The sequence below is a fragment of the Enoplosus armatus genome, chromosome 24 (assembly GCF_043641665.1).
Source record: "Enoplosus armatus isolate fEnoArm2 chromosome 24, fEnoArm2.hap1, whole genome shotgun sequence".
Taxonomy (NCBI): Eukaryota; Metazoa; Chordata; class Actinopteri; order Centrarchiformes; family Enoplosidae; genus Enoplosus; species Enoplosus armatus.
The window spans coordinates 11,189,722-11,217,454 of record NC_092203.1 but is presented as its reverse complement, the minus strand read 5'-3'; the positions used below and the strand labels follow the sequence as shown (position 1 = coordinate 11,217,454).

At 41.7% G+C, this 27,733-nt stretch overlaps 1 protein-coding gene and 1 long non-coding RNA gene across 2 annotated transcripts; both read right to left on the bottom strand.

Annotated features, from left to right (window-relative positions):
* Positions 1–1,466: 1,466 nt before the first annotated feature.
* LOC139306818 (protein Shroom2-like) lies at positions 1,467–21,011 on the bottom strand. The gene is given in 13 exon segments (XM_070930772.1): positions 1,467–1,739; positions 1,849–2,121; positions 2,332–2,506; positions 3,363–3,872; positions 4,815–5,432; positions 7,378–7,469; positions 7,680–9,996; positions 10,172–10,294; positions 10,737–10,757; positions 11,116–11,217; positions 18,641–18,643; positions 19,239–19,387; positions 20,796–21,011. Coding segments are annotated over 13 exon segments (4,872 nt in total).
* Positions 21,012–25,647: 4,636 nt separating this feature from the next.
* Positions 25,648–27,296, bottom strand: LOC139306645 (uncharacterized). Its single transcript, XR_011599502.1, has 2 exons — positions 27,244–27,296; positions 25,648–26,797 (listed from the first exon to the last, which is right to left on the bottom strand). It is a non-coding gene; the product is annotated as an uncharacterized lncRNA (long non-coding RNA).
* Positions 27,297–27,733: the final 437 nt, after the last annotated feature.

Here is a 27,733-nt window from a genome sequence, read left to right as displayed (position 1 = left end):
AAATATATATATATATATGTAGAGAGTCCCCTGAAGGGGCCAAACCAGAAAGTAAAGTGCTAACTTTTAGATTAACCTCCAGAGAAACACCAGCTGTGCCTCAGTCCTTTTACTCTGAGAAAGTAGAAAGGTACATCAGTCAGGAGTCTGGTGGTAAGGACACCGTCCTGCAGTTTTTGGATGGCAGCTTCAGCTAAAAGCACCAAGTGTGGAAAGAAAACATCCAGGGAATATTAGGAGTCTATTACTGTATAGAAAACAAGTCCGAGCAACGTCTGTACTGCTTGAGCCAGTCAGCATCGTAGTCCAGTTATCAGATTCACCTCTTATTCTAGCATAAATTAAAGAGTTTCACTCCAAAATGAGATATTCATCATATATAAAAGTGACATCTACCCTTATAGACTATATATACACAACACAAAGGAAGAGGGGGTTTGTTGTAAAAGCAGGAAAGATAACTTGATATCATTGCTGACAAGATAACACTTGTAAAAACGGGATTGTAACTTAAAACAGATTTATAGCATTTTGGAATCAAACTCTTCATTTCATTTCATTAGAAAACAAAAAGTACGTCATGAGTGAAAATAAATTACTGGGGAACATTTCCCCTTTCTCCAAAGAAGCTTTCAAAAAGGCTACAATAAATTACTAGAAAATATTACTTTAAAACTTAAAACACATGTGATTATAATGAATTACAAACCCAGCCACACAGCGGGGGAGCGAGCTCATGTTGCAACTTAAATTCAACAATTCAGACACACAAATGACAAAAGTGACACTGGAAACACTGTAAGATAATATGATTCAAGATTATAGTTTCAGTATCAAACACTCCACTTGAAACGAGTCTATAAAAAGTTTGACTTTTCTGGAGAATGAAGGCTCAACTTAAAGTCAAGGGTGACCAGTTTTGACTAAAATAATTGTTGTAATAATTGCAAAAAGGTGCCATGAGTTGTGTCTGTAACATAAATAAATCATAAATACTTTGACTTTGGGAGACTAATAGATGTGTCTTGCCCTTCTGGCTCTTTCAGTCTCCCTTTCTATCTATCCATCTCTATATTTTCTGTGAAATATCCATCTGAACATCACAGCCGTGAATCAGTTTATTACAAATGACAACACAATGTCTCTGGTCTTGTCTAAAATTAGGCCTAATCTTAATTTAGTTCCTGGGGTTCCTTAATCCCTAGAACCATTTGGTCAGAAAGGGCCACATGGGAAATGTAGTACTCATTTTGAGAAACAATAACAATTCCACTGACATGAAATGGAGGCTTGAAATCGTCTCAGCCATGAACTCAGACACAATTTAACAGTGACATTAATATTAAAGTGCTACATGTAGCACCCTCCAATGTAGAAATTGTCCCCCAGCTTCTTGACTTCTTGGTGCCCCAATCTTGATCCAGTATTTCTCCTGTAAAACCAGATGCTCTTTTAGGTGAACAGCATCAGAGCAGCGGCCTCTGCTCCAGCGGCAGACTGTCCACCAGGCACTTCAGCTGCTCCTCGCCCAGCTTGATCTTGTCCTCTAGTTTACGCTGTTCAATGATGAGGGCCGACTTCATCTTCACAAAGTGGCGGTAGTCGTCCAGGCTCTCTGTGTCCAGGTGGGCCTCCATGATGCCAGAAACCAGCCGCTCCCGACGGTCCAGGTTCTCCTTCAGCTCCTTGGCATCCTCGTGCTGCCGCATCAGCAGCTTGCGCTTCTCTGTCAGGTTTCGCTGATGAGGATGGATATTAGTAATTATTCAGTTGATCAGGTGGACAGTATGGATGTCATTTATGCATTGTCTGAACAGATTAATACCCTCATGTGACCAAGGCTGTTACCTTCTCCTCTGGTGGGGCTTCGTCCTCCAGGCTGTTGAGAGCGTTCTCCACCCGGGCGAGCCTCCCTGACAGCGACAGCAGCAGGCTCACCACCTTGTCCAGGTCGCCCACGAACATGCGGAACTTGTCGAGCTGGTTGGGCTGACAGAGGTGCTGCACGGTGGCCTCCACCTCGCGGCCCAGAGCCTCGTTGTCCTCCACGTCCTCCTGCAGGCTGTGCCGTGCCTCCCGCAGCACCTCCAGCTTCCCCGCCAGGCTGGAGATCAGCTCTTGCTGGAGAGCATGAAGAAAGGAGTAAAACACATTAAGAGCATTAAAACAAGAAGGGAGAAAGTTTTCCTACTCTCCCTCAAGGCAAATTCAAAAGCAAGTTTCCGCTTACAGACTATTAAAAATGATTTCTAATTTCTGTTGAGATTGACTGATGGAGGCTGATTAACTGCGAGAGTTATAAAACATAATATTACATGCTGTGAGTTTTACCTTTTTACTGGCAAGGTCGACGTCCAGCTCGTCTTCAGAGTCCTGCTCCTCCAGCTGCTCCTGCATGTCCTTCATCTTGATGAGGAGCTCGGCTTTGGGAGCCGATGTGTTGTAGTAGGAGGAGCTGGGGACCAGGGAGGCTGCTGCTGATACAGACACGTCCTCCTCCTCCCTCCTGACACCAGACACACACACATGTAAACACAAACACATCTGAGTGAAGGTTCTGAGACATTTTTCTGTTTCAACTTTTTCCAGAAGCTGTAAATTCAGGTCTGATTTTTAGGAAATACAGATGTGATGTGTAGCTGGAATTCCTGATGCTTTTACTTATGCTCTCGCATAGAGACCCTGGATAAAAATCTTCTACAACACTGTCCCTTTCTTCTCGCGTCTCTATGCTTCAAAAAACAAGCAGCTATAGATAAGTCTCGTAGTTTTGAGTGGAGGAGATAGCTGTAATGAGACATTTGCCCACCAGAGGGCAGGTTCAGTGAAGGTTGAACAGGCTGAAAAATATCAAACCTTCAGCTCACTCATTTCCAGGCTTATTTAATTCATCAATTCCCCTGTTTTTTTGGCATGTATAGATTCATATCTGCATTTGTATTTTCTACCATTTTGATTTTGAACTAAGTTAGCAAAAAAATGAAGTGATTCCTGAGAGGGTGGGAGAATGAAACACTTCCTGTCATTTCGTCAGAAAAGCTAACATCATGTTGAGCTCTTTTTTGATTCTAAAAATTGTATTATCAGATGATAAATTCCAGAACAATTGAGTCAACCGTGAACCAGTGTATCAGTTGCTACGGGGAGGTCAGAGGTCAAAGCCCTTTCGAGTAGAGCAGGTTCAGTGTCTTGCTCAAAGAAACTGAAAAAGCAGGACTGATACTTGAGGTGACAGTGTGTAAATGTCATCCCTTTCTGGACGCTATTACAAAAGCCATTAATAATTTCAACCGATGTTCTCTGGAGAGAGTTTGGCCTCTAACCAATGCTGCACACCTTGCTGTACTGATAAAATGTCCCACCTGTCCATGCTCCTAGGGGATGAGGTGAGCAGCCTGGAGCCGGTGGAGGCCCTCCTGCGCTGGTGGGCCCCCTCCAGGATCTGCTCCTCTGTTGGGAAGAGTCCTTCCATCAGGTCCATGGTGGTCATCCTGCCGCTCTGGTCCAAGATGTCCACCAGGGACTTGTCTTTACCCATGATGTCCCTGGCCAGCTCCTCTCTCTTGGCATCCTCTTCTGAGCGCAGAGCCCCCGCTGAACTCGACTCCTGGACTGACACTAAAGCCTGAGCCAGGTCCTGAGCGGCCTGGCGGGTGTAGGTGCTGAACAGGGACGAGGCCGGGCGCTCCATGGTGCTCAGGGAGGACGTGTGGGGCGGCAGATCAAAGATGCTGCAGGTCTCGCTGCTCTGAGGCAGGTAGGCCCTGCCCTCTCGCTCTGAGCTGCTCTCAGTGTGGACGATCCTCACGGGGACTTTCCTCACCGGACTGTTCATATCCATCTCAGCTGGGAGCTTCAAGTCATTTTCTGACCTGGACAGGAAACAGATCTCAATATCAAAGCCTGAAATGATTCATCTGTTAATCTCAAACAGTCTAAAAATGATAGAGGAAAGGTTGAAGACATAGGTGGAGTGATGTGATGGGATAACAACATCCTGATGTTTTATTAATAATAAAAAATGATTAATAATAAAAAATAATAAAAGGGTTTTAACTTTTCTGGCTCCAAAACATGGAGGGGGAGACCCTTTCTTATTCACCTTACCTCAAGACTGGGCAGAACGCTGAAGATGAGGTACTGTAAATCTAAGTCTATCTTCAGTCGAAGGTTTAAATTCTCCTGAGTAAGAAAATTCAGACATCACTGATATCATGGAACCTTTTAAAAATTATAAAACATGAACAAATATATGCATCTCTGGCTTTGAATTTTGGGAACACAATATTTTCTAACTGGACAAAAAAAAATCCATCCAGTATAGAAACGCATTTTTTAATAAACACCAGAGCTACACAGTCGACCGTTTCTAATTAAAGGATGGATGGTACAGTAGAACTGCAATGGAAACCAAAAGGTCACAGCAGCCATGTGCCTTTAACAAAATTACAGCCTCCAGTTCGATTTGTCTCAGGCCGCAGAGGAAATCGACTACAAACACAATCAAACTCTGATCTTCTTTGCTGTGGTCACATTGTACATTTCAGGCATTTTCAGCAGCTGACAGAAGCAGCAGCACTTTCACAGTGATGATAAGCTTTTCTTAAATTAATTCCTTTTTTTACTTTTTGTACTATTTGACGTCAATACCGCTCGTCATTAGTCATCTTTTCTTTCTATTGCTGCCTGACTTTCCTTCCATGTTTTCTCTTCAACTTGTTTACCTAAAGTCTCCTCTACTAGAACAGAAGGGAAAAGCTTTACATAACGAGGGGCTGTGAGGAGACCTGAAGCACTTTGGCTAAGCTGCTTACCTGAGCATTGAGTCATCCTGCACGAACACGGCCGGCGGTTTGTCGGTCAGTCTCAGTGGTGCAAACTGTGGCGAGGGAGACCGCACTCGATCAGCAGGAAGCGACAGAGCGGCCATCCAGGAGGAGAACAGGGATAAGGAGGAAGGCTGCGGTTGCTCCTTCTCCTCCTCGTTCTCTACACCTTCTCTGCTCATGTCTGCTCCGGATGTCCCGCTGAGGTGAGGGGAGCTGGCTCGGGTGGGGCCGGCAGAGGAGTTCTGGGCAGTAGCATGGTGCTGGGTGTCAGAGCTGGAGCTGGACAGAGGCTGGAGCACTGCCGGGTCTGCCTGGGCGCCAGCGAGGAATTCCTGGGAGGAGGATGTGGTTTCTGGGCCTAAATGGGGCCTGGGCGGTGGCAGGAGGCCCTTGGTTTGTGGAAGCTGGGATGGTTGCTGGGAGCCAGGGTTGGGGCTGAGGCTGCGAGGGCCCGAGGACTGTGTGGTGTGGGAGGGATTGACAGTGTCTAGTTTGGTCCTGTGGTCAGTGATGCCTGGGACAGGGCCCTCGTTTCTGGGGACTGACAGGGCCGACTGTGGGCTGTGGTCAGGCTGGTATCGCAGCCTGCTCTCCGTTTTTCCTCTAGAGGTCAAAATGAAGACAAACTTCATCAGTACCTGAGGGCAATAATTCTACCTTCTTTACAAAGGAGGTCAAACAAAACATCAATTCAATGTGCCTGTCTTTATAAAGCTGTTAACTATATTTCTGCATCTAACTTTTCAGAACATAGTCCGTAGTTTTTGTATAGCTTTGTTTTGGTACAAGAAGTCTGCATTCGCTCTTTTTTTTCAATATATGACATCAGTTTAGAAGAACTTTCAAAGATGTTTAGTATATTAACATCTCTGAAAATATATATGAAAATGTATTACAGGTTCTGAGGACAAAAGTTTGTTAACACGCTGGTACACATGGATATGGTCCATATGTACTGTGTGATTTTCAGTAGTATCGGGAAGAAATTGGGCATCAACTCAAACTCCATCAAGACAGCATGAGTCAGAAGTAGTTTTTTGGCTGGTTGAACCACAGCTCTGTGTAGAAAAACAAGCCTTTAACTCTGGTGGTTTTAGTACATCTAAAACAAAACAAAGATTATATTCTATTCTGCAATTCTGTGGGTATGTTTTTGATAGAAAATTCAAAAGCTCATTTTGGAAAATAAAGATCATGATTAAGACTGTTCACAAGAAGTTGTTTACCTGGCTAAAGTACTGCCATGTTTACTCCACTAACATGTTGTCTGATTGTTTGCAGGATAAAATAATCTGCCATATGATTACATTAACAGCCAATTTTCTTTAAAATAAACTGGATTCTTAAAAAGGAGAAAAAAAAGTTTTTTAATAGAAACAGAAATATTGTTTCCAGAATCTCATTAGCTTTAAAATAAACCGAAGGAGCAAAAAGAAATACATAGAAAAACAGACAGGCCACTTAAATAAAACTTACATTAACTGGTTAAACGCGTAATCACTAATGTATTGGCAGACTGAGAAGCATCAGGAACACTTACGGCTTCATTGTCATGTTTTTAGGAATTCACTAGTTTCATCTCAAACTTTTAATCCTCAGATTAAGGTGAAATGGGCCTAAATAAGTAACTTTAAGGGCCTTAAATATATAAATTAGGGGGTTCCATTAATGGTGAATTTAAAGCAAAACTGCACAAATCAACACAGATTTAAGTGGTTGTAATTTTATCTTGTTCCAACAACACCCACTAAAAAGGTGCATGAAGAAGTACTAGAAAGGAGGAATTCCAGCTACACGTCAGCTAAGATATCTTAGTATAAGGTTTCCTGACACTTGTGGTTGAATGTCAAATTTCCTTTATGTGCCACCTTGCACACAAGGCAGCATGTCACCAAAGGAGGAAATGCTGTGGATTAATTTCACCATTTAGCCAAGAAAGTGATCATGTACGCAACAGATAAGTGTTCATTTTCACACCAGTTTAAGGCTAAAATTACACTCTCCACCTGCCGTGAATCATCTATAATTGCACAGACACTTTTGTAAATCTGGGTGTAGTTTGCTACAGGAGTCCAGGAGACACTATTAACTTCAACATGAGCTCCAACAATACGAGATAAGGTTGGGAAGAGATCTAGTATGACAGAAAATGATATTTTCCTTTCAGCTCTGGAAACCTGAAATGAGAAACTGAGACGTGTTCTCTCTCTCTGCCCTGAAATCTCACCACTTAAATACATTCCACATTTACATGAAACTTCACAAGCATTTCTTTTTGGCGGGTGTTTCAGAGCAATCGACTAGTCAGAGTGAGCAGGTAGACGTTCTCATAGACACTTTGGAAAGTGCAGCCATCAACTGTTTGACCTTTCTTTGACTTGGCAAACACTGTGCCATCCTGCTCCCCTTCAAGTCGTTGGATATTTATTATACTGAACCCTTTGGCCAAACTCTCACTGAGCATTAAAAGTAATACAGCATGGATTTCATTATTTTTTTTATCTCTATTATCTAACTGCATTATCTTTTATATGTACAATTGTCTCACCTGGTGGGGTAACTGCTCTGCTGGTTGTGAGGGTCTCTCCATGGTGAAGGAATATTCTGCAAAAGAAAGGTAAAGGGCCTCCTTGTTTAACTCTCATATCCATTTATGAATTCTTGTTAAGTTTATTTGGATGAAAACATCCAGTTTTATTTAATAACTTTAAAAACATATGGTGAGCCATCAATCAATACTATCTCATGTTGGAACAAATCTTAATTTAAGTCAAATAGGTACTTGAACAGACTCTTCTCTTCTCTAAATCATTCAGTTATACAAATATCCACATATCCTGGGCTTCTTACCTGTGTATAGAAGTCTGCAGAGGGTGAAGATCGGGATCTCTCGTGGATGCACACAGCCTTCTCCTCTGCATCTGCATCCAAGATGTTCTCCGCTGAGTGATACCTCCCTTGTGTTTTGGCTTCTGATGACTTCTTCTGTTTGTTCCACGTGGCCTGATACTCAGCGAAGGTCCCAAGCCTCTGCTGCTCTAGTAAGACCTGTTTATGTCCAGGGCTGAGGTGGTTGGGGTCTGTAGCCTCGTCAGGTTCTCCAGAGGGAGTTCTCTCTTTGGGTTTGCCTGTTTCACCAAGGTCTGCATTCAAGTTTGTACCCTGACTGGACTTTAGCACAGGCCTGGAAAATGCCGGTTTGGCCTCAAAGAACTTCCTCCGCTCTCCAAAAGACCCTGTTTGAGGTTCTCCCTCCACTCCCACTTTGTCTATCTTGTCAGGCTCTGAGAAGGAATGTGTCCTCTTGGCCAGGGGGAAGCGCTTACGTCCTCTAACGCGTCCATTGGAGGTTTTAACTACCTGCACCTCTGGCCCAAAAGGCTCAAGGTCTCGTCTCTGGAAGGAGGTAGCTTGGAGGACCCTGGCCTGCGCCTCTTTCAGGTGGTCCTTGTAGGTGTTGGAGAAGGAGACACCACAAGACATAGAAGTCTTTGTGGATCTCCACTCCTCTGCCTCCTCATCCTCAGCATCGCATGTCAGGGTTGCAGCACTGCGGCTCTTTTGCAGCTGGGCTCGCTTCTGCTGGATTTCATTACGGAGGGTGGTGGCATAGCGGTCACTGCGCCGATTAGATTTCCCACTATTGCCGGCCATGGGGTCACTGGCATCCTGGGTGGACATGAAACCCGTGGTCGTAGCTGCTGGTTGTCTCTCAGCCAGAGACCTACTCTCCTGGGCCAGGGAGTGGAGAAGTGGGGTTTTCAGGGGGGATATTCTGTGATCTTCTTGAGGCACCCATGGGTCTTGGTGCCTTGAAAGACTGACTTTATGATCATTACTTTGATGTGCTGGGAAGTGTCTTTTCATGTCATGAGAGTGTCCTTCACCTCTCTTTGCAGCATCCTCTGGGCTGCGGCTTTGACCAGAAAGTTCAGAGGTTTGGTGATCATAATGTAGACCATTCCCCAGATGGGAATGGCCATTGCGCTCCTTATTTTCACTGTAAGGCATCTGGGACTGAGGTAGAGAGTACTTTGCCTTAATGTTCGTCTTCAAAGAACTTGGGAAACCTGGTTCATTGCTGTTTACCCAGTGGGGTTTGTCTGTTTCCCCCCTCCGGCCCTCTGCTTTGCCCTGCCTGACATGGAGCTCAGCAGCTTGCTTGCTTGCCAGGCTGTAGTATCTGTTGTGTGCCCCAATCTCTGGGTTTGTGTTTGCAGCAGAACTTACCATGGATGCTGTGGAGTGCCGGACCTGTTTGCGGCTGAAGGCGTTTGTGGGCAGATCCTGGAGGCTGCGATAGTAGCTTCCTACACTCTGAATCTTGGTGGGAGGAGCTGACCTGGTCTGCAAGTAGAGGGGGCTTTCGTCACTGTATTGCCTCTGGTGGGCAGGTAGTTGGATGTAATGAGACTGTCTGATGTCATTGCTGGACAGTGAGAAGAGTTTGTTGGGGTGCAGCTGGTTGTGGTTGTGGTCAGCTGCTGTGTTGGGATGGAGGAAGTCCTTGGTGGGCAGGGGATTGAAGCTACGTCTGGCCTCTAATGTTTTCTCCTGGTGAGATCTGAGGCCATTCTGATCATTATTTTCTGTCAGTTTTTCAATTGACTTGCCTTTGCTCTTTGCTGGACCACTCGGTCCATCAGAGTAAGGGAACACCTTTGTGGCGGCAAAACTGTCACTGCGCAGGGGAGGAGGTGGGGGAGGAGGAGACTGGGACTTCTTCTTCTCTGGTACCTGCCACACTGGACCCATGCTGGGTCTCCCTGCAACAGAGACCCGAGAGGCAGGCTGCTCCTCGGCCCGTGACCCCTCCCAGCCTCCATTCCCCAACGTTGGCTGCAGGTACCTGGGCCGCTCAGCCTGCTGAGGCCCTTCACTCTGAAGGCCCTTGAAGAAAATGTTTTCAGTGCTGGTACCCTTTCTACCAGATGTGCTGGGGTCATGAACAGGAGAGCCGCTAGAAAAACAGCTGAACCCAGAGTCTCTTTTGCCTCCTGGTCCACCGAGCGGATCAGTGTTGCTGATGTATTTAGTTGGGGAAACACGACCTGGTGGGTAGGGATGAGAGGGACGCTCCAGTCTTTCCATGTTGTTTATTGAGTTGAACTGGCTGGTTAGCTGATGCTGTGTGTCCTGGTCCCCTTGAGTGGATGACTCTTTGGGCCTGGGGTGTAACCAGAAAAATAATAATGCTTTAATTTGATGAATTATTTCTATGCTAAATTACAATATTACCGTTGTTACTTTACTTTACTAGCACCATCTGATCAGGCTTGGGGCTAAAGAATGAATAAAATATAATTTCTGCTCTGTTTAACACACAGAAAAGCCAGACTCACCTTGCTTCATGTTTTGGCTGCCACACTGGTGCTGGGGGGGCCTCTCTCCTAGCGGGCTCTGACTCCTCTTCCGTCAGCTTGGATGAGTGCCAGGTATGGGGCCGTGTGCCTTGATCATTCTTCCTGCAAGGCATAGAGGCAACACAGTCACAAAGGAGTATTTTACATTTCAGCTTATTTTGCGATATCCAAACTCTTATTACACAATAAGAATCCGTGAACACTCCTTCAAGTCTCTGAGTGTGGATGTGTTGGGTTTCTACACAATTTGTATTCGAAAAGTCTTCCCCTTTTTAAATGTTAAATTTCATAATAGGATTTGTATTTGATTTGTTTTTCAGTATGTGCCATTAAAAGTTCGGCAGTAGGACAGTGAACTGGACTTCTGTTGCAGTCATGTATGTTTTGGGACCAATTACATATTTTTCTAGATATTTGTGTGCAGATTTCAAAGTCTTCTGGCCTGGAAATCAAATTAATTTCTCATATGTTCTTATAGAGGCATTATAGAAAGATGAACTGATTACTGTACTATCCACTTTGTTCACACCAAACTTGCACATACCCTTGCCTGAAGCGGTTTTTCCTGGAGAGCATGTTGACAAAGAAAATATTTACACGTGTTCAATAGATCATACAACCTAATTTCACACAACATAAACCAGAGAAAAAATATTATAACGTGTGAACTACATGTGACAAAACCAACTAATAGCACATGAGGAGGCTGAACATCACTGCGCTGAACATAACTTTAGGACAAAAATAAACTAACACAAATGTACAAATTACAACTAAAGAACATTTGGTTTGGACAACTAGCACCACACGTGGGGTAATACACAGTGCAAAATACTACAAAGGAACACAAAGCACAATGTACAAACTCGATGACCAAAGTTCACTACCAGCAAACACAACGGGATGTGGCTGGCTGATGGTACCTCATAGAGCTTCTCAAAATCTTGGTGAGAAAGCTCCTCGCCACATGAACCTCGTTTTCTGAAGGCATTGTGCGCGGCGATACAACATCAACCATTTTGGCACTGATGGGTGGCAAGTGAAGGAAGGAGAAAAAGAAAGAGGAGGAGGACGTGCCAGTATCAAACATTAACAAAAGAGATGACAAGACACAGAATAACACATTATCAAATAAAATGATTCTTCTTTGTGAAGCAGAAATAGGAAACCAGAGACTGACTTTTTTTTTTTTTTTTTTTTTTTAGGAGTTTTGCTATTCTAATGCAAGTTAGACACTCGGGCCAACCAGAAGATGAAACACCCCTCTAGGTTGCATCAAAGCTGGACTGATGATGTCTGAGATTTATCAATTTATTATTATTAATTAGAGCTGCCTCATTGGTGTTTTTAAGATCTAAAATGTGATAGAATTTTGGACTAGATCATGGAGCGGACTTTCACCCAGAATGAAGTCCAAGCAGGCAGGTATTTAATGCCTTGCCCAAGGAAACTTCATATTGGCTGTTGGTTGGAACCTGTGACCCCTCTATTATTGTGAAAGGCTTTCACACCAGGAGAAGGAGGCAGATCTGTTACAGCCATATGGCCCAGACCGAGCTTAGCTGCTTAGCTTTAAGAAAAATTAGACGGATGTGAGTCGGATTCACAGTTTTCCCCCCCAACCACCACAACTTTCCACTCCTCTTCCACTTCAGCTTACTATGCAGCTTAAATGTGGAAATGAAGTTTCACACTGAATAGAAGTCATAATGGTACAAAATAAAAATAAAAGCTCTTAGAAGGACAAACTATACTGTGATAATTTAATGTTTTGGGAGCTTTTCGAATCTTTAAAATACTGTCTTCTTTAAATTATATAATATTTGGGGAAATTGTTTTCCAAGTTCCCAAGTTTAAATGTCAGACTGAAGTGAAATCTCTCTGCCAAATGAGACTTCAGTCACCTTGATTGCAACTTTAACCCTGCTGGCCCATGATGGAGATGCTGCATTCTTTCTGCAAAGGAATGCAGGGAGGCCGTACTCTCGCTTCAGGTGGGACATCTCTGTTGGCCATCTCCCAGGAGTCTCAGAGTTTCCCAGTCGCTGCAGTGGAATAAAGAATGTGTGACGCCTTCTTTCTGACTTTCTAACAATACTACACCTGTCTCTGATTTCTTTACTGTAGCTGGTTTGTTGTGTATACTGTCATCCCTCAAGGGAGAGAAGAGATATTTGGTACTAATCTTGTCGTGGTATTGTGGTTTGTTTATTTGTTGTTTTTGAGATTTGTTAAGATTGTTTTATTGTCACTTTCCATAATTACAATAAACAAAAAAATAAAGTCAAAAGAAGGCATCCATGATTTTCCAACCTTGAAGCTTGAATGCACCTTGTCAGGATTGAAGGATCCCCCACTCATTTCTCTGGCTATAAACCAAAGAAGCTCTTCTTCTTTTGTATATTCCAAACAAACCAAAAATGTGAAATGTAGGAAAAGGCTACAACGGCAAATAGGGTCTTTGATGAAGAGGAGGTTGGTGTTCAATTGCAAAAAACCCAAACTGTTACTTTAACTTAAAAACCTTCCCTCCCTCTGCTCAATGTGACACACAAAGTGAGAGCCACTCTGCCTTCAAAACAAACTCCTGCACAATGGAAATGCAAATGTCACTTTTTCTAAAGCACTGAAGGTCTATTGTCAGGGGATACAGCTGGTCTGTCACAGATATTCAAAGGGGAGGAGACGCCACCGTTCTCTCCCAGGATATACGAGCCCAAAAGAACTAAACATGAAACTGAAACACAGCAGACCCAGTTGGCTACTAGTACATTTGTCATCTGATAAAGCTACATAAAGTGCAGTAAAAAAAAAAATAAAAAAGATATCAGCAGTGAGCTGAAACAAAAGAGGACTTTCTGACATTAAGAAGTTCAAAAAAATGTTTTTCATATCCAACTTCTTCAGGTTCCATGGCACTCTACTAGCAACATGTGGAGGAGATTATATTAGTTGTATACAAGTACATAAACTCTTTATACTAAAGCAATAACATGGTGGACTTCCGGTCCAAGCTGTTAGTTACATTAGCATAAATAAAGCTTCCATTTGTGTCTTAAAATGACTGATAATTCTCATGCAATATCTGTATAAATCTATAATCTATAATATCCCAGGTAGTACTGAAATGATCAGTCGATCAACAGAAAATGAATCTACAAACATTCTCTGGCTATGGCTTCTCAAAAGTTTGCTGCTTTTCACTGTTTTATGTCTTTCTAAGCTGAATATCTTTGGGTTTTGGACTGATGGTGGGACAAACCAAGACATATGGATGGATTGACAATGAAAATACACAAATCCTTGCAGGGATTATTAAAATTAAATTTAAACAGCAGGTGGCTTGAAACATAAAAAAGTCAAGTTATGTGCAAATCTCTACAAACACTGCAAAAGTCTCCATCTTATTAAGTCATTTCTGTCTATAATTAAGTACTAAAACCTTATTTTATTTCACAAGTGAAATAACCTGCTACTAGTTAGAATAATTTAGCCGGTAACTATAAGTACCTGAAACAAGCTGGCTAAAATAATCTATCTGGACTGACAACAAAACAACATGACAACAAAACATGGTAACTTACCAACTACCTCAAATAGTTTTGAGTTTTGTTTGTGTGCAAGTTCTCTTTGTACTCTACACCACTTCTGGTTCAAAAAGGACACTTCCACTTCACTTCTCCACAGCTGACTCCTTCAAAAAAACACTTCAGGACAGAAAAAAAGACGCACTTTGACACCACAACTCCCACTACTCTGACAGAGCCAAGTGCTCTGAGGAATCTGGGAACTCCATGACTGAAGAGCAGCTGCCCCCGCCGCCTCCTCCTCCTCCTAGTATGACCACACACACAAACTCACTCCACCTTGTGCTGCGGAGGAGATTTCCTCAGGGATTATAAAGGGGGATTTGAGATGAGGGGGAGGAGTTATTGTCCTGCCCGGCGTCCTTGTTGTAATCTAGTGTTTGGACTGTAAGTGGCTGGGCCTGCAGAGCCGCTGAGGCTGCCGGGAAAGTAGAATCAATGGAACGTATACACCACAACAGTGTGTCACAAGGTAGAGAGATAAAGGATTCAGGTCAAAAATGTAACACAAACATTTTTGAGCCAACATTTTTCAAACAAGGCAGTTACAGTAAATTATTTAAAATTATAAAAGATTTTTCTAAAACCAAATTTTTAAGGTAAATGCTAACATCTAACATCTGCATGTGATCATCACAATGACAATGTTAACGTGCTGACGTTTAAAATCCGTTTACCATGTTCACCATCTTATCCAATAGTTATTGAGATATTTCAGTCCGGACCAAAGTGGTGGACCGACCAACATTGTTGATATTAGAGATATATCACTTTTCTCAGTGAAACACAGGAAAAGATTGGCTCTCATGTCTGATTTCTGACATTTTAAACTTGGCTCTGACTATCAGATTTTGATACTGGGGAAACTGATACTAATACTGGCCTGTTATTGGCCTGATATCTTATACTTCTGTTAGCTGTACATTCCATCACGACTCTATATTTCACAACCCTGTTTTTCTGTCGAAGATCTACTTCAGTGTCCTTGTCAGGAAACATAGCACAGACAGGAATGTTTGGCCCGGGCCCACGTCTGTTTTGAGAGATACCAGCCAATGTCAGACTGAGGGGGAGGAGGGAGGTAGATACTGAGAGATGACTCCACCATGAAGAAACTCCTCCACTGGGGAGGAGAGGCTGCAGTCTTTTACAGTTTAAAACACAAATCATGTGTGTTTGAAGGGAAGTTACTGTTGATGTTATCCACTCATTCATTCTGTACAGGGCCTGTGGGTCAAGGTGTTAGGTCTTATTAAATCAATGGACCTAAAATCACCTAAAATGTTAGTGAAATTTGGTTCAGACAGCCATTTAGGAAAGGAGGCAACCACAATTAATGAGAGAGGCTGGTAAATTAGATTTGAATTGAGGATATGCACTGATGTTTTGTCTTAAAAAACCAACAGGTGGCTGCTATGAATGATGAGAGCAGTAATCAGTGGAAAATAAGTATCTTGAAAAACTAAGGGTAAAGGCCCTATGTAGAGTATGAGATATCATACCATCTTTGTAGAACAAAAGTGATGGACAATAAGTAATGAACTGATGTGCACTGAGATATTTAGATGGGAAAATGCTTCACATGTTAGATGACTGATTTTTTATGTCTGGTGATGTTTACTTTTCAACAATAAGTTCACTACCACTCTAATTACCACCCTTTTCATTCCTAACCATCGTCCATCACTCCATCACTCCCTCGCCTTTTCACTCCCAGCTCATATCAAACAGCTCACTGGTGACACATCTTGCTGATTCACCAGCTTACTGGTGTTGGAGCCCAAACAGCCACTAGCAGCAGCAGCAGCAGCAGTAGCCTGTGGGGCCAATCTCGCCCCACTGAGCTCTAAACACGACGACACAATAGAAAGTGCCAGCGTCATCACAGCTGGGCTTATCAGTGTGTCACTGCCAGCACCAGCAAGAAAAAATAAAGAGGGGGGAAAATAAAATGTACTGGAGAGAAAAGTACAAACTTTTACACAATGTAAACCTGAAGATAACCAACAGCTGGAACATCTGGCTCTGTTCTCACAAAATCTAGACAGATATCAGGTCAATAATGGGCTTTTTTATATATCCGTCAACTTCACCACAACAGTCTGTAAACACTAGAGTCAGAAAACAGTGAAAGATGCCCACTATAATTTACAAAAGCCTAAGTTGACATATTTCAGCTGCTTTCTTTGTCCGACTAACAGTCCAAGGTGCAAAGATATCATAAAAAACAATTGAAAACTGCAAATATTTCTATTTGAGGAGGTGGAATACACACATTTCTAACATTTTTCTTAATAAATGATGAAATATGTTGTGTTTGTGTTTTGGCTGAACTGACGCTTGAATTAACTAAAATTTAAGAATATCAAATATTTACACGAGATATTAGTTGAACCCTGATGGTGACTGTCATGTCCTATTTCTGTGTTTCTGTAGTAAAAATTTGATTTTAAAAGAACTCTCTACGTGCTTTCTAGACTGTGAATAAAATGATTCCTCTTTGTTTGAGGCCAAACATGCTGGTAATATTTCCTGTAAACTGCAGCTGATAGATAGTTGAGCACATGGTTAAAAAACACTTGTTGCTCATGGACACTTTAATCAATGAAAGAACCTCTAAAAATGCTCAATATCTGTCAGCAGCTTTTTGCCTGTGTGTGAGAGGGATAACAGGTTTAAGAGCTGTAACACTGATTAAAACACATAATTTGCCTTGTAAATTCACACTGAGCATCTCTGCTGAAGCTGAAGAATCAGTTAGACACACAAATATTTAGTTTAACGTGTATCATCACTTTACCTGCACTAACATTGTCACCCATCCTTTTTCCTTCAGATAAATCCTCAGGACATTAAAAGATTGAAGAAAATCCCTTTTCCCCTTCACGCAGTTTTTTTGTAAACTTACAACTGATGCTTTGGGGAAACTGCCTCTCAACCTTTGTGCCATCTAGATGAAGAAAACCTGCCGTTATCTCAAACTCATTCACTGCTTCCTGATCTAATCCCACTTGTCAGGAAACCGAATGATTGAATCGGAGGAGATGAAATACAATACAGAAAAAGAAAAACAGAGACAGAGGTGGAGGGAAAGAGGAAGTACCTGGGAGTGAAAAATCTTGTCTTTATCTTCTAAAATCCAAACATGTCCAGAGAGAAGAAAGAAAAACAGGCAGGAGCGCCCACTCTGTGCTTGTTGGAGTAGCCAAAGCCCCTGAAAACAATGGGCTCTGCTGATATGGCCTATCCCACTAAGCAGTGTCAACTCACCTAGGCAACATGGATCATTCCACTCCTCCTGCAAACAGGGGAGGACGTCTGGACGGAAGCAGCTCTGAGGGTGAGTCAACGATCTCTCAGAACAAGTTTTTAAATTTCCCCTCTCAACACAAGCCTGGCGTTTGTTCTCTAAACCCACCCAGATCAAGTGCGTCCTCAGCAGAAGCAGGTTGTTGAAACACACCAACGGTCCACCTTTCCCTCCTGTTGACTCGACCCACTCTGCAAAGCTGAACCCACGCCTGTGGCTTTGCAACTAGTAATTGGATTCAGGCTTTAAGACTCTGTTGCCATTTGCCAGTGAGCACATGAGCGTGTAATTCTGACAGGACAGAACACCAGGAACACATGTAGTAAAAAGGGTTTAAAGAAACAACTACAGAGGTTATTCTTGTAGAGAGACCTGAATGTAAGTGTATGTGTAAACATTGATTGATTATTCTGTAATTCTTTAACCACTTAAAAATATTTTCTTTAAGTCAAAGAGGTGGATAGGGGGTACTTACACTACTCACAAAAAGTTAGGGATATTCAACTTTCGGGTGAAATTTATGGAAAATGTAAAAAGTTCATGCTACAGTGATATTATATCATGAAAGTAGGGCATTTAAGTAGAAGCATGCAATGGTAATTTCTTCATCTCATTCCTCATTTCTGCTCAATGTGAATCGACTTCATGTGAAAGCTGAATATCCCTAACTTTTTGTGAGTAGTGTATATCTTAAAATAGATATTTCGGGCATACCCGGAGAATTAAATACTGAAATATTTTTGTCACAAAAAAACTGCATCGAAACAAACAGACTAGCCGTACGCACGTATGCATCTATTGTGTCCTACAGTAGTGTATGTATTTCACGCCTGATTAGCACAGCAGCCTTAAAAACTACTGTTTATGCACATTACTTCAATAAACTGATCCCAATGCAAGTAGTAACATTTTACACACATACACACAATAGACTCAAGCCTCCACAGGGTGGAGCTAAATCCATCAGGGGATCATTACCTGCCTCTGGATACTCAACCCTGAAAACCTGGTACAAAATATTTAAAACAGAAGATGAGGAACACTGACATGCTGTTGCCAATGTTGGTATAAGTTCTTGTTTAATTGTTTGAAAATTAAGTTTTAAATACATGTTTATACTGCAAAATGGACCCTATGACTGGGGTAACACAACCCAGACAAACAATAAGGAGAAGCTAAACATATTTTCTAACAGTTATTTAGTTAGTTGTGGATCCGTGGCAAAGAAATCCCCATAATCTCATTGCCAGACAAACAACGAAAACACACAGTGCAGAATCTGCTGCACTGGAGCCAAACAGAGCAACAGGACACACCTGATTTTAACGTCATTAAGACAACAAGCAGCAGGTGTGGAGCAACTTGTTTTAGTTCCAGTTATTTAGTGATTATTTACCACGTACAAGATGAAACTAAATACACTCAAATTATTAAAATTAGAGAGAATAGAATTGATCAGAAACTATGTATAAAAATTAAAAAGTGTGGGGGTACAAAAGGTATCTGTTCTTATGTGGAGGGTCTGGAGCAGCAGATCTACAAAATATTAACATCCTAAAACAAAGTGTGGAGATTGGTCTGGTTATGTGAGACTAGTATCCATATAACTAACCTGGTTGAACTGTTGCTAGTGAGGTTTGGTGGGTCAGTCTCACACCAGCTGACAGAGGGCACTCCTTTCTGTCTCATTTAGGAGTGATTATCTGCTCTCTGAAATAACAGTGTTGGCTGGAGCTCCACAATACCCGCTTTTGTTTTACCCTCAGGGGCAAACGAGCAGCGAGAGGCCCATGTGTAAGGCTGTCAGACTGGGTCTGCCTCAGCTGAGCCCCCCTTAATAAGAGAAATTAAGGGCTGGTGAAGAAACATGATGGGACTTTAGGATTTCTAGGACACAATGGGCTTATGAGCAACATTTTACATCTTTTGTGTCTGCTGTGTTCCTCTCTGTCATGCAGTCTTTGCTGCAGGTCACTAAAATGTGTTAAGTTCATTTTTTGTCAAGAACCTGTGGCTTTGACCTCTGACCTCCTAATGACTGGGTGCTTGTTCATCCAAAACTTTTACTGATGCAAAACCAACAAACGAACTACTTGTGAACCAGGTCTTGGTATTGGTACCCAAACTCTGATATCTGCTGTTATGGTACCTTCGGACCACCAGGGTCAGGGTCTTATGAGAGCTCTTCACCAGACAGATGGCCTCCTGACGGGAGCCGCCAAGGGGAACGGCATTCACGCTCACCATTTCATCACCGGCCTGAAGGCAGGCTGCCGCTGCCACGCTGCCCTCCTCCACCTGAACACACACATAGACAAATTTCCAAATTCTAATCCTGTGTCCCTGTATTGATTATTAATTTGTCTCTTGCTGAATATGTGTAAAGTTAAATCACTTTTAATGCTTACATATGTACATGCTAGTAGTAATATACATGCTTGTGGTAACATGCTTACTAGCATGTATGTTACCACTAGTATTTCGCATGTTAGTATGCTAACATACTAAATGTTCCTTTGCTAAACATGTTAGCATAATGGTAAATATTGATGACAACTGTAGGCCTAATGTTAACGTTAGCATTCAGCTCAAAGCACAGCTTCTTATATTAGTATAGTAGGGGGGGAACAACGTCCAAATTGAACTGATGAAAGTTGAGTCTGACAATACAGAGCTGGATCTGAGATGTCCTAAAATGGCTGTACACAGGATAAACTTTTTTGATTTAGGTAACAACATGGCCGTACCTCTGGCACCATCCTCTGGACAAAACGTACACTTGTCGCCTCACAAGTTGTAAAAATGTCTTTCATGCATCCAGTAGTTTTGTATGCTGCTGTGTCATGAGAGTTACAGCCTCAGGGCGTGCTGGCATTGCTATAGACTTTCAGTCTTGTTATCGTTTCATGATGATGAAATTAAAACCAGCCAATAAAACAAGAAAACAAACCACAAAGTGATAAAATGTTCCTAGAAAGGTGAAGTACAACAACAATTTCTATTTAGGTGGATGTTTCACTTAGGATATTATTCCATCCTCATCATCCAGGAGCACCTGTGGTGGCCGGCAACCTGAGTGCTCTGATTAAAAATTAAATCCTGCACCACCTGTAACCTGAGGTAGTTGGCAGTGCACTGCTCCATGTAAGCTGCAGCTCACACCAGCACTAACAGCAAATGGGAAACGGTTCCTGGTATTTGCTGTATGTCACATTACATACTGAATTAACAGCATGATCCTTATATAATCCTCAGGCGATCACAAGGCAGAGAAAACCATTAACAGTGCCAGGGTTATGGGTCCTATTCCCAAATTCCCAAATCCCCGAGTTTATCTTCTGTACCTTCAACACATTAAAACCTGGATTACAATAAAGCCAGAGTTGAATTTAAATACTCTTTCAATTCATTTTTTTTAATTCTGACTCTTGAACTTATGCTTTGAACTTATATCCTGCTGCTGCTCCAGTTGACTGAACTAACTGGAGCGCTATGATTAGAGTTCAACATTTTACCCTGAAGTGCAATATCTCACACATCGGTGGTGTCCAGTTTAAAGGAGACTTGGAGGGACAACGTGTTTTGGCACAGCTTTCTGGACATTGACATTTCTGGTCTGATTGTGTTTAAACATGAAGAAATGATGCTTTATATCACTGTACAAACACAGGACATTTTTACATGCTAGTGCCAAAACGATTGTTACCTTTGTGATGACCAGAGGCTCTCGGTGCTCGCTGCCTCCCCTCAGGGTGAAGCCCCAGGGTGCTTTGCCTTGGAGCAGCACCTCCAGCAGCTCTTCACCCTCCGCCTCCTCGTCTTTCCTCTGCTGCCCCGAGCCTCTCCACATGTCCACCTCCGTCCACCACTTCATCCTTCCTGCTGAAACTCTCAGGTCATTTCTGTGGTCCACGGCGTCCATGATGCCTCCAGTTCAGTGGGCTCCATCAACATAAGTTCACCCTGAAAGATCGAACATTTATGGAGCTAAAACACCAATAATTATATTACAATTTATTTCAGAGGGATACTTTACTACTTTACTTTACTTTATGAGTCCCCACAGAAACATTAGTGTAAAGCCTGTTAAGCTGCTAAGAGACTTTTTGTCCTGAAACTACAAACCACTGTAATGATTAGAAACATTAATTAAAAACCCAAACATTTCTGTTTCAGCTTCTCAAATATGAATATTTGCTTGTTTGTTCTTTTTTAAATTCATATTAAACTGAATATCTTTAGTTTTCGGGCGGGTTGGTTGGACAATAAGGCAAGTTATTGTAATTAACGTGTAATACTAGCTAATTAATTTGCCAACTATACAAATGTCATGACAAAAACATCATGTAGCTACAGATCAAGTGATGTGTTAACCGCAGATAAAGCTAATTATAATATACATGACTCCCTCAAGAAACTTTAACATCTGATATATTTTTTATTAATTTTCAAGACCTTTAACTTACTTGAAAATGCTGCTCTCTGCACAAAAAGCTCTCAAGAAACCTCCCAAACGTATCAACGAAAAACAAGAAAACTAGCTAACTAAACGATGTCGTTCCAAACAGGTGATGGCGCGCGTTCTGCCTCAATTAATTTTAAAAATGTTAATTGATTGACTTGAACAGTTTCTCGTCCTGAGCAGTTATTTCAGTTAAGTTTTACCCTCTTCGTCCTTTGAGGGCAGCTTCTATCGTCCCAACACAACAGCTCACTGACATCACCATCTGTTTCCACCATCCCAACACTTCAAAACTATCAGGTTCCCTGAGTTACGTCTACGTGACCCATGATGTCACCACGCCCTCTAGCGGCGACGTGCAGTGTCTTCGGGCTGTATGTTGCCTTCAGGTGCTCCACGTAAACTTCTCCTTTCCTTATTTCACCCTGTGAATTCTTTTGGCAAGTAGAGGACATATTGAGGACAGAATCATAAACATATTAGGTCACAAAATATGAGAGGTCATGGATGCTGGATGGGACGCTCATTCATTAGCTAACTTGATTCTAGGAGAGCCAATCAATGTGACTAAGCAAGATGTTTGTGTGTCAGTATCAGAGAGAGGATTGTGTTTTCTTAAACACCATTAAGATTAAACCACACGTCGTGAGAAAGTGGTGAGTTTACCTCTGGAAATCCTAATTATGCTGCACTCACTACTTTATTAGGTTTTATAGAGTTTAGTGTTTCAGTTGAAGCCGAGTTCTTTTGTTATCTGTTCGCAGTAGAGAGAGAACAGAAGACAGGAGAGAAGACACTGGAGCTGTTGTCAGTATGCAGATATGAAACATTCAGTTTTAATGACAGATATATGTCTATGGCTCCTCCTGTGTGGAGTCCCCCTCGTGGAAAAGCAAATGTCAATGTTTACAACTTTGATGAGAGGATGAAGCGGAACTGTCCTTGTGGTCACGAAAAGAGAAAAAAGCACTATGAGAGTGAATTGCGGGAACAGCATTCAGGTAAACTTCTTTCCTCTCAAAGTTTGATGTCAGCAGATAACAGTGACGTTAACCCTTTCATGCATGAATTATGACAGCCTCAGTCAGGATTTTTTCCCTAAGTGTTTTTATTTCTCTTTAGGCATGAAAAAAACAAAACTTCATTTTTTTCAAACGCTCATTTTTCAAAGTTCTTCACATGTCCACTCGGGTGGACAGCATGCGTTTGAGTTTTCAGCTGAAGAAATATGTATTTAATACACCAATGAATAAAATGGAAATTTTAACAATTGTATTACTCCTTAGTTGTTACTTGATGTTACCAAATTTTATTTACCTGCAAGGGTCTCCTACTATAGAAGGATTGGCAAGTTATTCCTGAGCTGCTCAGCGTTTCTGGCCTTCCGCTGGCCATCTTGGTTTTGAGACATTTGTGTTGCGCTCCACCATTATAAGAAAAACTACCTTAACTGCGTAGCTTTTTTTCTTTGGTGAGCAAACTCCATCCTCTGAACAAAGTAATGAACCTGTACAAAAGGCACAAAAAATGACCTACAGTACTGAGGAATTCTAGTCGAACTGGTTTAACTGTGAAATGTAAACAGACACCTCCCTGTTTTCTTTAATTAGGAGTCATCTGCCACAAAGACTTACACTGTCGACAAAAAATGTTCAGCTCCTCTTCGGGTAAGATACACAGTTTATCTCCTCTTATTGTTGTTTGTCCTGTTGTAGAGACGTAATTAATAGTTTCATGCCTTTTTCAAATAATTTCAGAACAAAATATGGGTATAGTCTTTTCACATCAGAAGTCTCGAAACAAATCTCTACTTGACTCTTCTGATTGGTGATCCAACAGACAAGCCCGCCTCTGGCTACGACCTGGGGCCCCAGCTAGGGGACCCGGAGTCTCATGGAGGTTGCGATGATAGTAAGGCCCCTGGAGGCCATTATAAAGATGATAAAGGCTTGCATGGAGATGATCGCCATGGAGGTGATCACCGCCATAAAGAAGATCGCCATGGAGATGATCGCCGCCATAAAGAAGATCGCCATGGAGATGATCACTGCCATGATGATGATCGCCGCCATGGAGGTGATCGCCGCCATGGAGATGATCAGGACAGTCACAGGAGACGCAGCCCTGACTGTGATCAGGATCACCACAGGGACAGACACAGCCGTGAACGCCACAGAGACCGTGAACGTGACCATAGCCCTCGTCGTCGTGGAAGCGGTGGTGGAAGCCCTGGTCGTAGCCACAGTGGTGGCAGCAGCGACAGCGGCAGTGATGACGGGCACGGTGGCCATCGTAGAAAACATGGGCACAGGCACAAGCATGGCCATGGACACAGCAAAGGGCGTGGACACGGACGAGGAGGCGGACATGGAAGAGGGGGTGGACACGGACGAGGGGGTGGATACTGTTAGAGAGGTGAATACAGGTGAGAAACAAAGTTTATTAAAGGCCTGAAAACCTTTTCTCTTTATCAGCTTCTTACTTTGAGCAATGGGGTCTTACATGAACATGGACATTTTTGGTTATTTTAGAAGTTTCAGTTTTTGTGTTTTTCATCATCACTGTGGCACAGCCCACTTCAAACCAGTTAATTGACTGTATTATACTTAATTACTGGGAGAAAACCTAATGTTCTTTGTTTATTCTTATTTTTCTTCCAGGCAGCAGGCACACTGACCACCATACGTCCTGTGAAACTCTACCTGCCATTGTGCAATGAAAGTGGTTATCGCTGTATGTCTGCACTTACATGAAATAAAATATTCTGAGGACATAAACTGAAAATAGTCTGTTTACAGCTCTTTACCTTCTTTACACTGAATCTAAATGTATTTTCAAGCAGCTATGTGCTAACTGCTGCTTTTTACATTATTTGTTGACACCATTATAAGAAAAACTACCTTAACTGCGTAGCTTTTTTTCTTTGGTGAGCAAACTCCATCCTCTGAACAAAGTAATGAACCTGTACAAAAGGCACAAAAAATGACCTACAGTACTGAGGAATTGAAAAGAGGATAAACAATTATGTTTACCGCTTGGTAGAGCAAAGCAACGTCCTGAAAGCAGCAGCGGGACCCTGGCATTTTCAATGAATAATAATGGAGAATTAAGGACATTTGAGGTATATTAAATAGGGTTTTGGTTTATAGCATGGGTTGAGTACATACAGGGAAGGCTACATTTGATTTTTGAGTTTGTTGAGAGCCTCTTGGTTTTAGAGCCTAAACAAAAAAAAGTGCCATGCAGTCTGGAGCTCAGGTTCAGTTAAGGTGACAGGTGTGGAAGGTGTAGCTACACCTCATGCGCTCAAGGCTACAGACAGACGATGCGAACAGGATGAATGATTACTGCAAGCAAAACTGGTTTCAATGTTTATATGGGCACCTGATCATTGTTTTCGGACAGACGAAAAGCTGTGAACCTATACTTTAATTTTCTCCATACTTTATGACCCCTGACAGATCACGTGAAATTATATCTTCAACTGTTTTCAGTGAACTTTATGTGTAACATTGGTGGAGTGCCTCTTTAAGAAAAACAAACCTGCTTCTCAACCTGCAATAAATAAGCCAACGTCTAACAGAGAATAATGAGATCAGCAGAGTCTTTCTGCAAATACTTGCTCAATAATAAATAATTTTATGGTTCAAAAGGACAGAAAGATCCTTTATTTGAAAGTATTTTATGTCGTATTTTTAGTTTTAACTCTAGTAGTTTTTCAAGTTTGTTTGTCATTGTGTGACCAAAGTAAACTGGTTGTCTTCCTCTGCTGCCAAAACAGACATGAAAGCCAGAGTAGGGAAACATTGACTTAACCGCGACTAACCTCTGGTTTTGTTTTCATGTCCACAGAAACTCTGCAACCGACTCAATAAACATGTCGAATGACAAGGTCGTCCTGTTGAACAGGTGTCTAACACGTAATTTTCTCACTGACAGAACATTTTGTCACTTCTGAGTGAGATACTGTATGTTCCATCCAACTTTAATCACCTGTTTCAAATACTGTGTTTGTATATAAAAGCCAAAAAACATGTATTTATGTCACTAATTACATCAAGAAAAAACACTAAATTATGCAACATACCATTCTGAATGTCAGTAAATGTATGTATGTTTATTCTCTGAAGAGGAATGCCTGCAGTTGATGGAAGTCTGGTAAACCCAGCAGTGAATTTATCTACTAACAAGTATTGTGTGTGTGATATACATTATTTCTCTGTGCCATAGAGCTCCATTGTCAAGAAAAATTTAGTAAATATTGCCAGTATGACCAGTCACGGTAATTAATGATGTGTGGTCATGAGAAAACAACTGGATGTCTTGAGTTAACAAAATGATAAAGTTGTGAATTTGAAATTAAGATCTGAGCACCACAGAGACAGATTTCTGCTGATTGAGTTGTGATCATAGTAAGAACTAGACTTTTCCTCTATCGCCATCATCAGGTCAAATTTTTTAATATACATGTATTGCCAATACATTAGTTCGTGACCAAATACCTGCCAAATTCATCATCATTCACCCATCAGCCTCTGCTGGACTTTGTGTTTTGTGCTAAGAAGCAAATGTTAGCATGCTAACACTCTAAACGTTATACCTGCTAAACATCAGCATGTTAGCACAGACTCACGTGTTGCAATGTTGTGAAATGAGAACAAGCTCCCTAAAAAACTCAGATTACATGTTGTGGACAGAGAAGCCACATTCCTCCAGAATTAAAGGAATATGTTCAAATAGCAGGATGTGAACTTGACATTAGCGGTTCAGTTCAGCAGCTACAGCACCTTTTGGTCCAGTTTTAGTCCTTGTTCAGTCAAAAATGTCCCTTCAAGTAGAAAACAATGTTGTAGACTTCAGCTCATATAACGTATTCACACTCAATGTCAATGAAAGGCAACTCTTTGTAACGAATCTCCACTTCCCAGCAGAGCTGCAGAGCCTGAGCGACGATATCCTCTGACATCTTCTGAGCAAAATTCAGTATCGGTTTGCTGACTGGAGGAAGGTCCAATGAACAACCATCAGCTGGTGTCTCCTCTGAACTGGCAAAACATTGTGTCTCCTTCATGTCCTTTAAAAACGCCTCTGTTTCACCTTCTCCTTGTTTGTCGATGACAGTCTCCTTCTGTTTGCCTGAACAGGCCCAAAACCAGCATTTCGACTCATTACATCCCATTTCAACGAGACACTGAAGTACTCGTTGACTTTTTAACAGGATGAGCGTTTGATGATAATATCCATGACTGCAGAAAAGAACAAACACCAAAAAATGATATTTTGATATATTTGACGTTTCCCCCCAAACAGGGACAGTTTATCCACTTTGTTTCATTACCTGCAAGCCTCTGTTTAACCAATGACAGTAAAATCAAGAAGATCTAGTTTGTGAAAGCTTAAACCAAGGTCATCTGTGTTATACCAACAGTCTTTGAGTACAGGTAGTAAAGGCTGTAAGAAAATAAATCAATTTTGGGAGAAAATCTCCTAAAGCTTTAATTTTCCAATAAATAATAGAGCATATAGTCTGTAAATGTGCCCCATTTTGTCAAGCAAAGACTTTGTTTCTCTGTTAGCCTTTAAATTACTTAATGATTAATCATCATTAAAAGAATATTTGTCTTCATAAGATTGTTAAGAATTTTGAGATAAAATGTGGAATCTGAATATTGAAGTGTTTTTAATCTTTTACCCTCTGCTCTGTGTTGCAGCTCCTCTCTGGACTCCCAGCAGGTTAATTTAAGGTTTCTACAACCTTCAGAGCTGCTGGTAAACAGGCAGCTGAACCAGTTTCCTCCTGCTGCTGGTTGGTAGGAGGAGCAGAGCACCCAATACCACCCAAAACACAGCAGTTTATTCCGTAAATGTCTGTCCTTTTTCCATTAAATCAAGAAAAAGTGTAACCAAGGTAATCTGTTTTATACCAAAAGTCTTAAAGTACAGGTAGCTGAAGCTGAAATGATCCAATTACTAATGAAAAAGAGAAGACTAATTTATAGATTAATACAGTTTTTTGCTGTCTTGCTGTTTAGTAAATGTTTATGTGAAGAAAACCTATGAAATTGATCCATTAAAAGACCCTGAATGAGTTCCTTTAATCACGCTCAAATTGACAATTTAAGGCTCTCCAATTAATTTTGTAAAAACTTAATTGAAACTAGATTAAATATATGAGGCTGTTT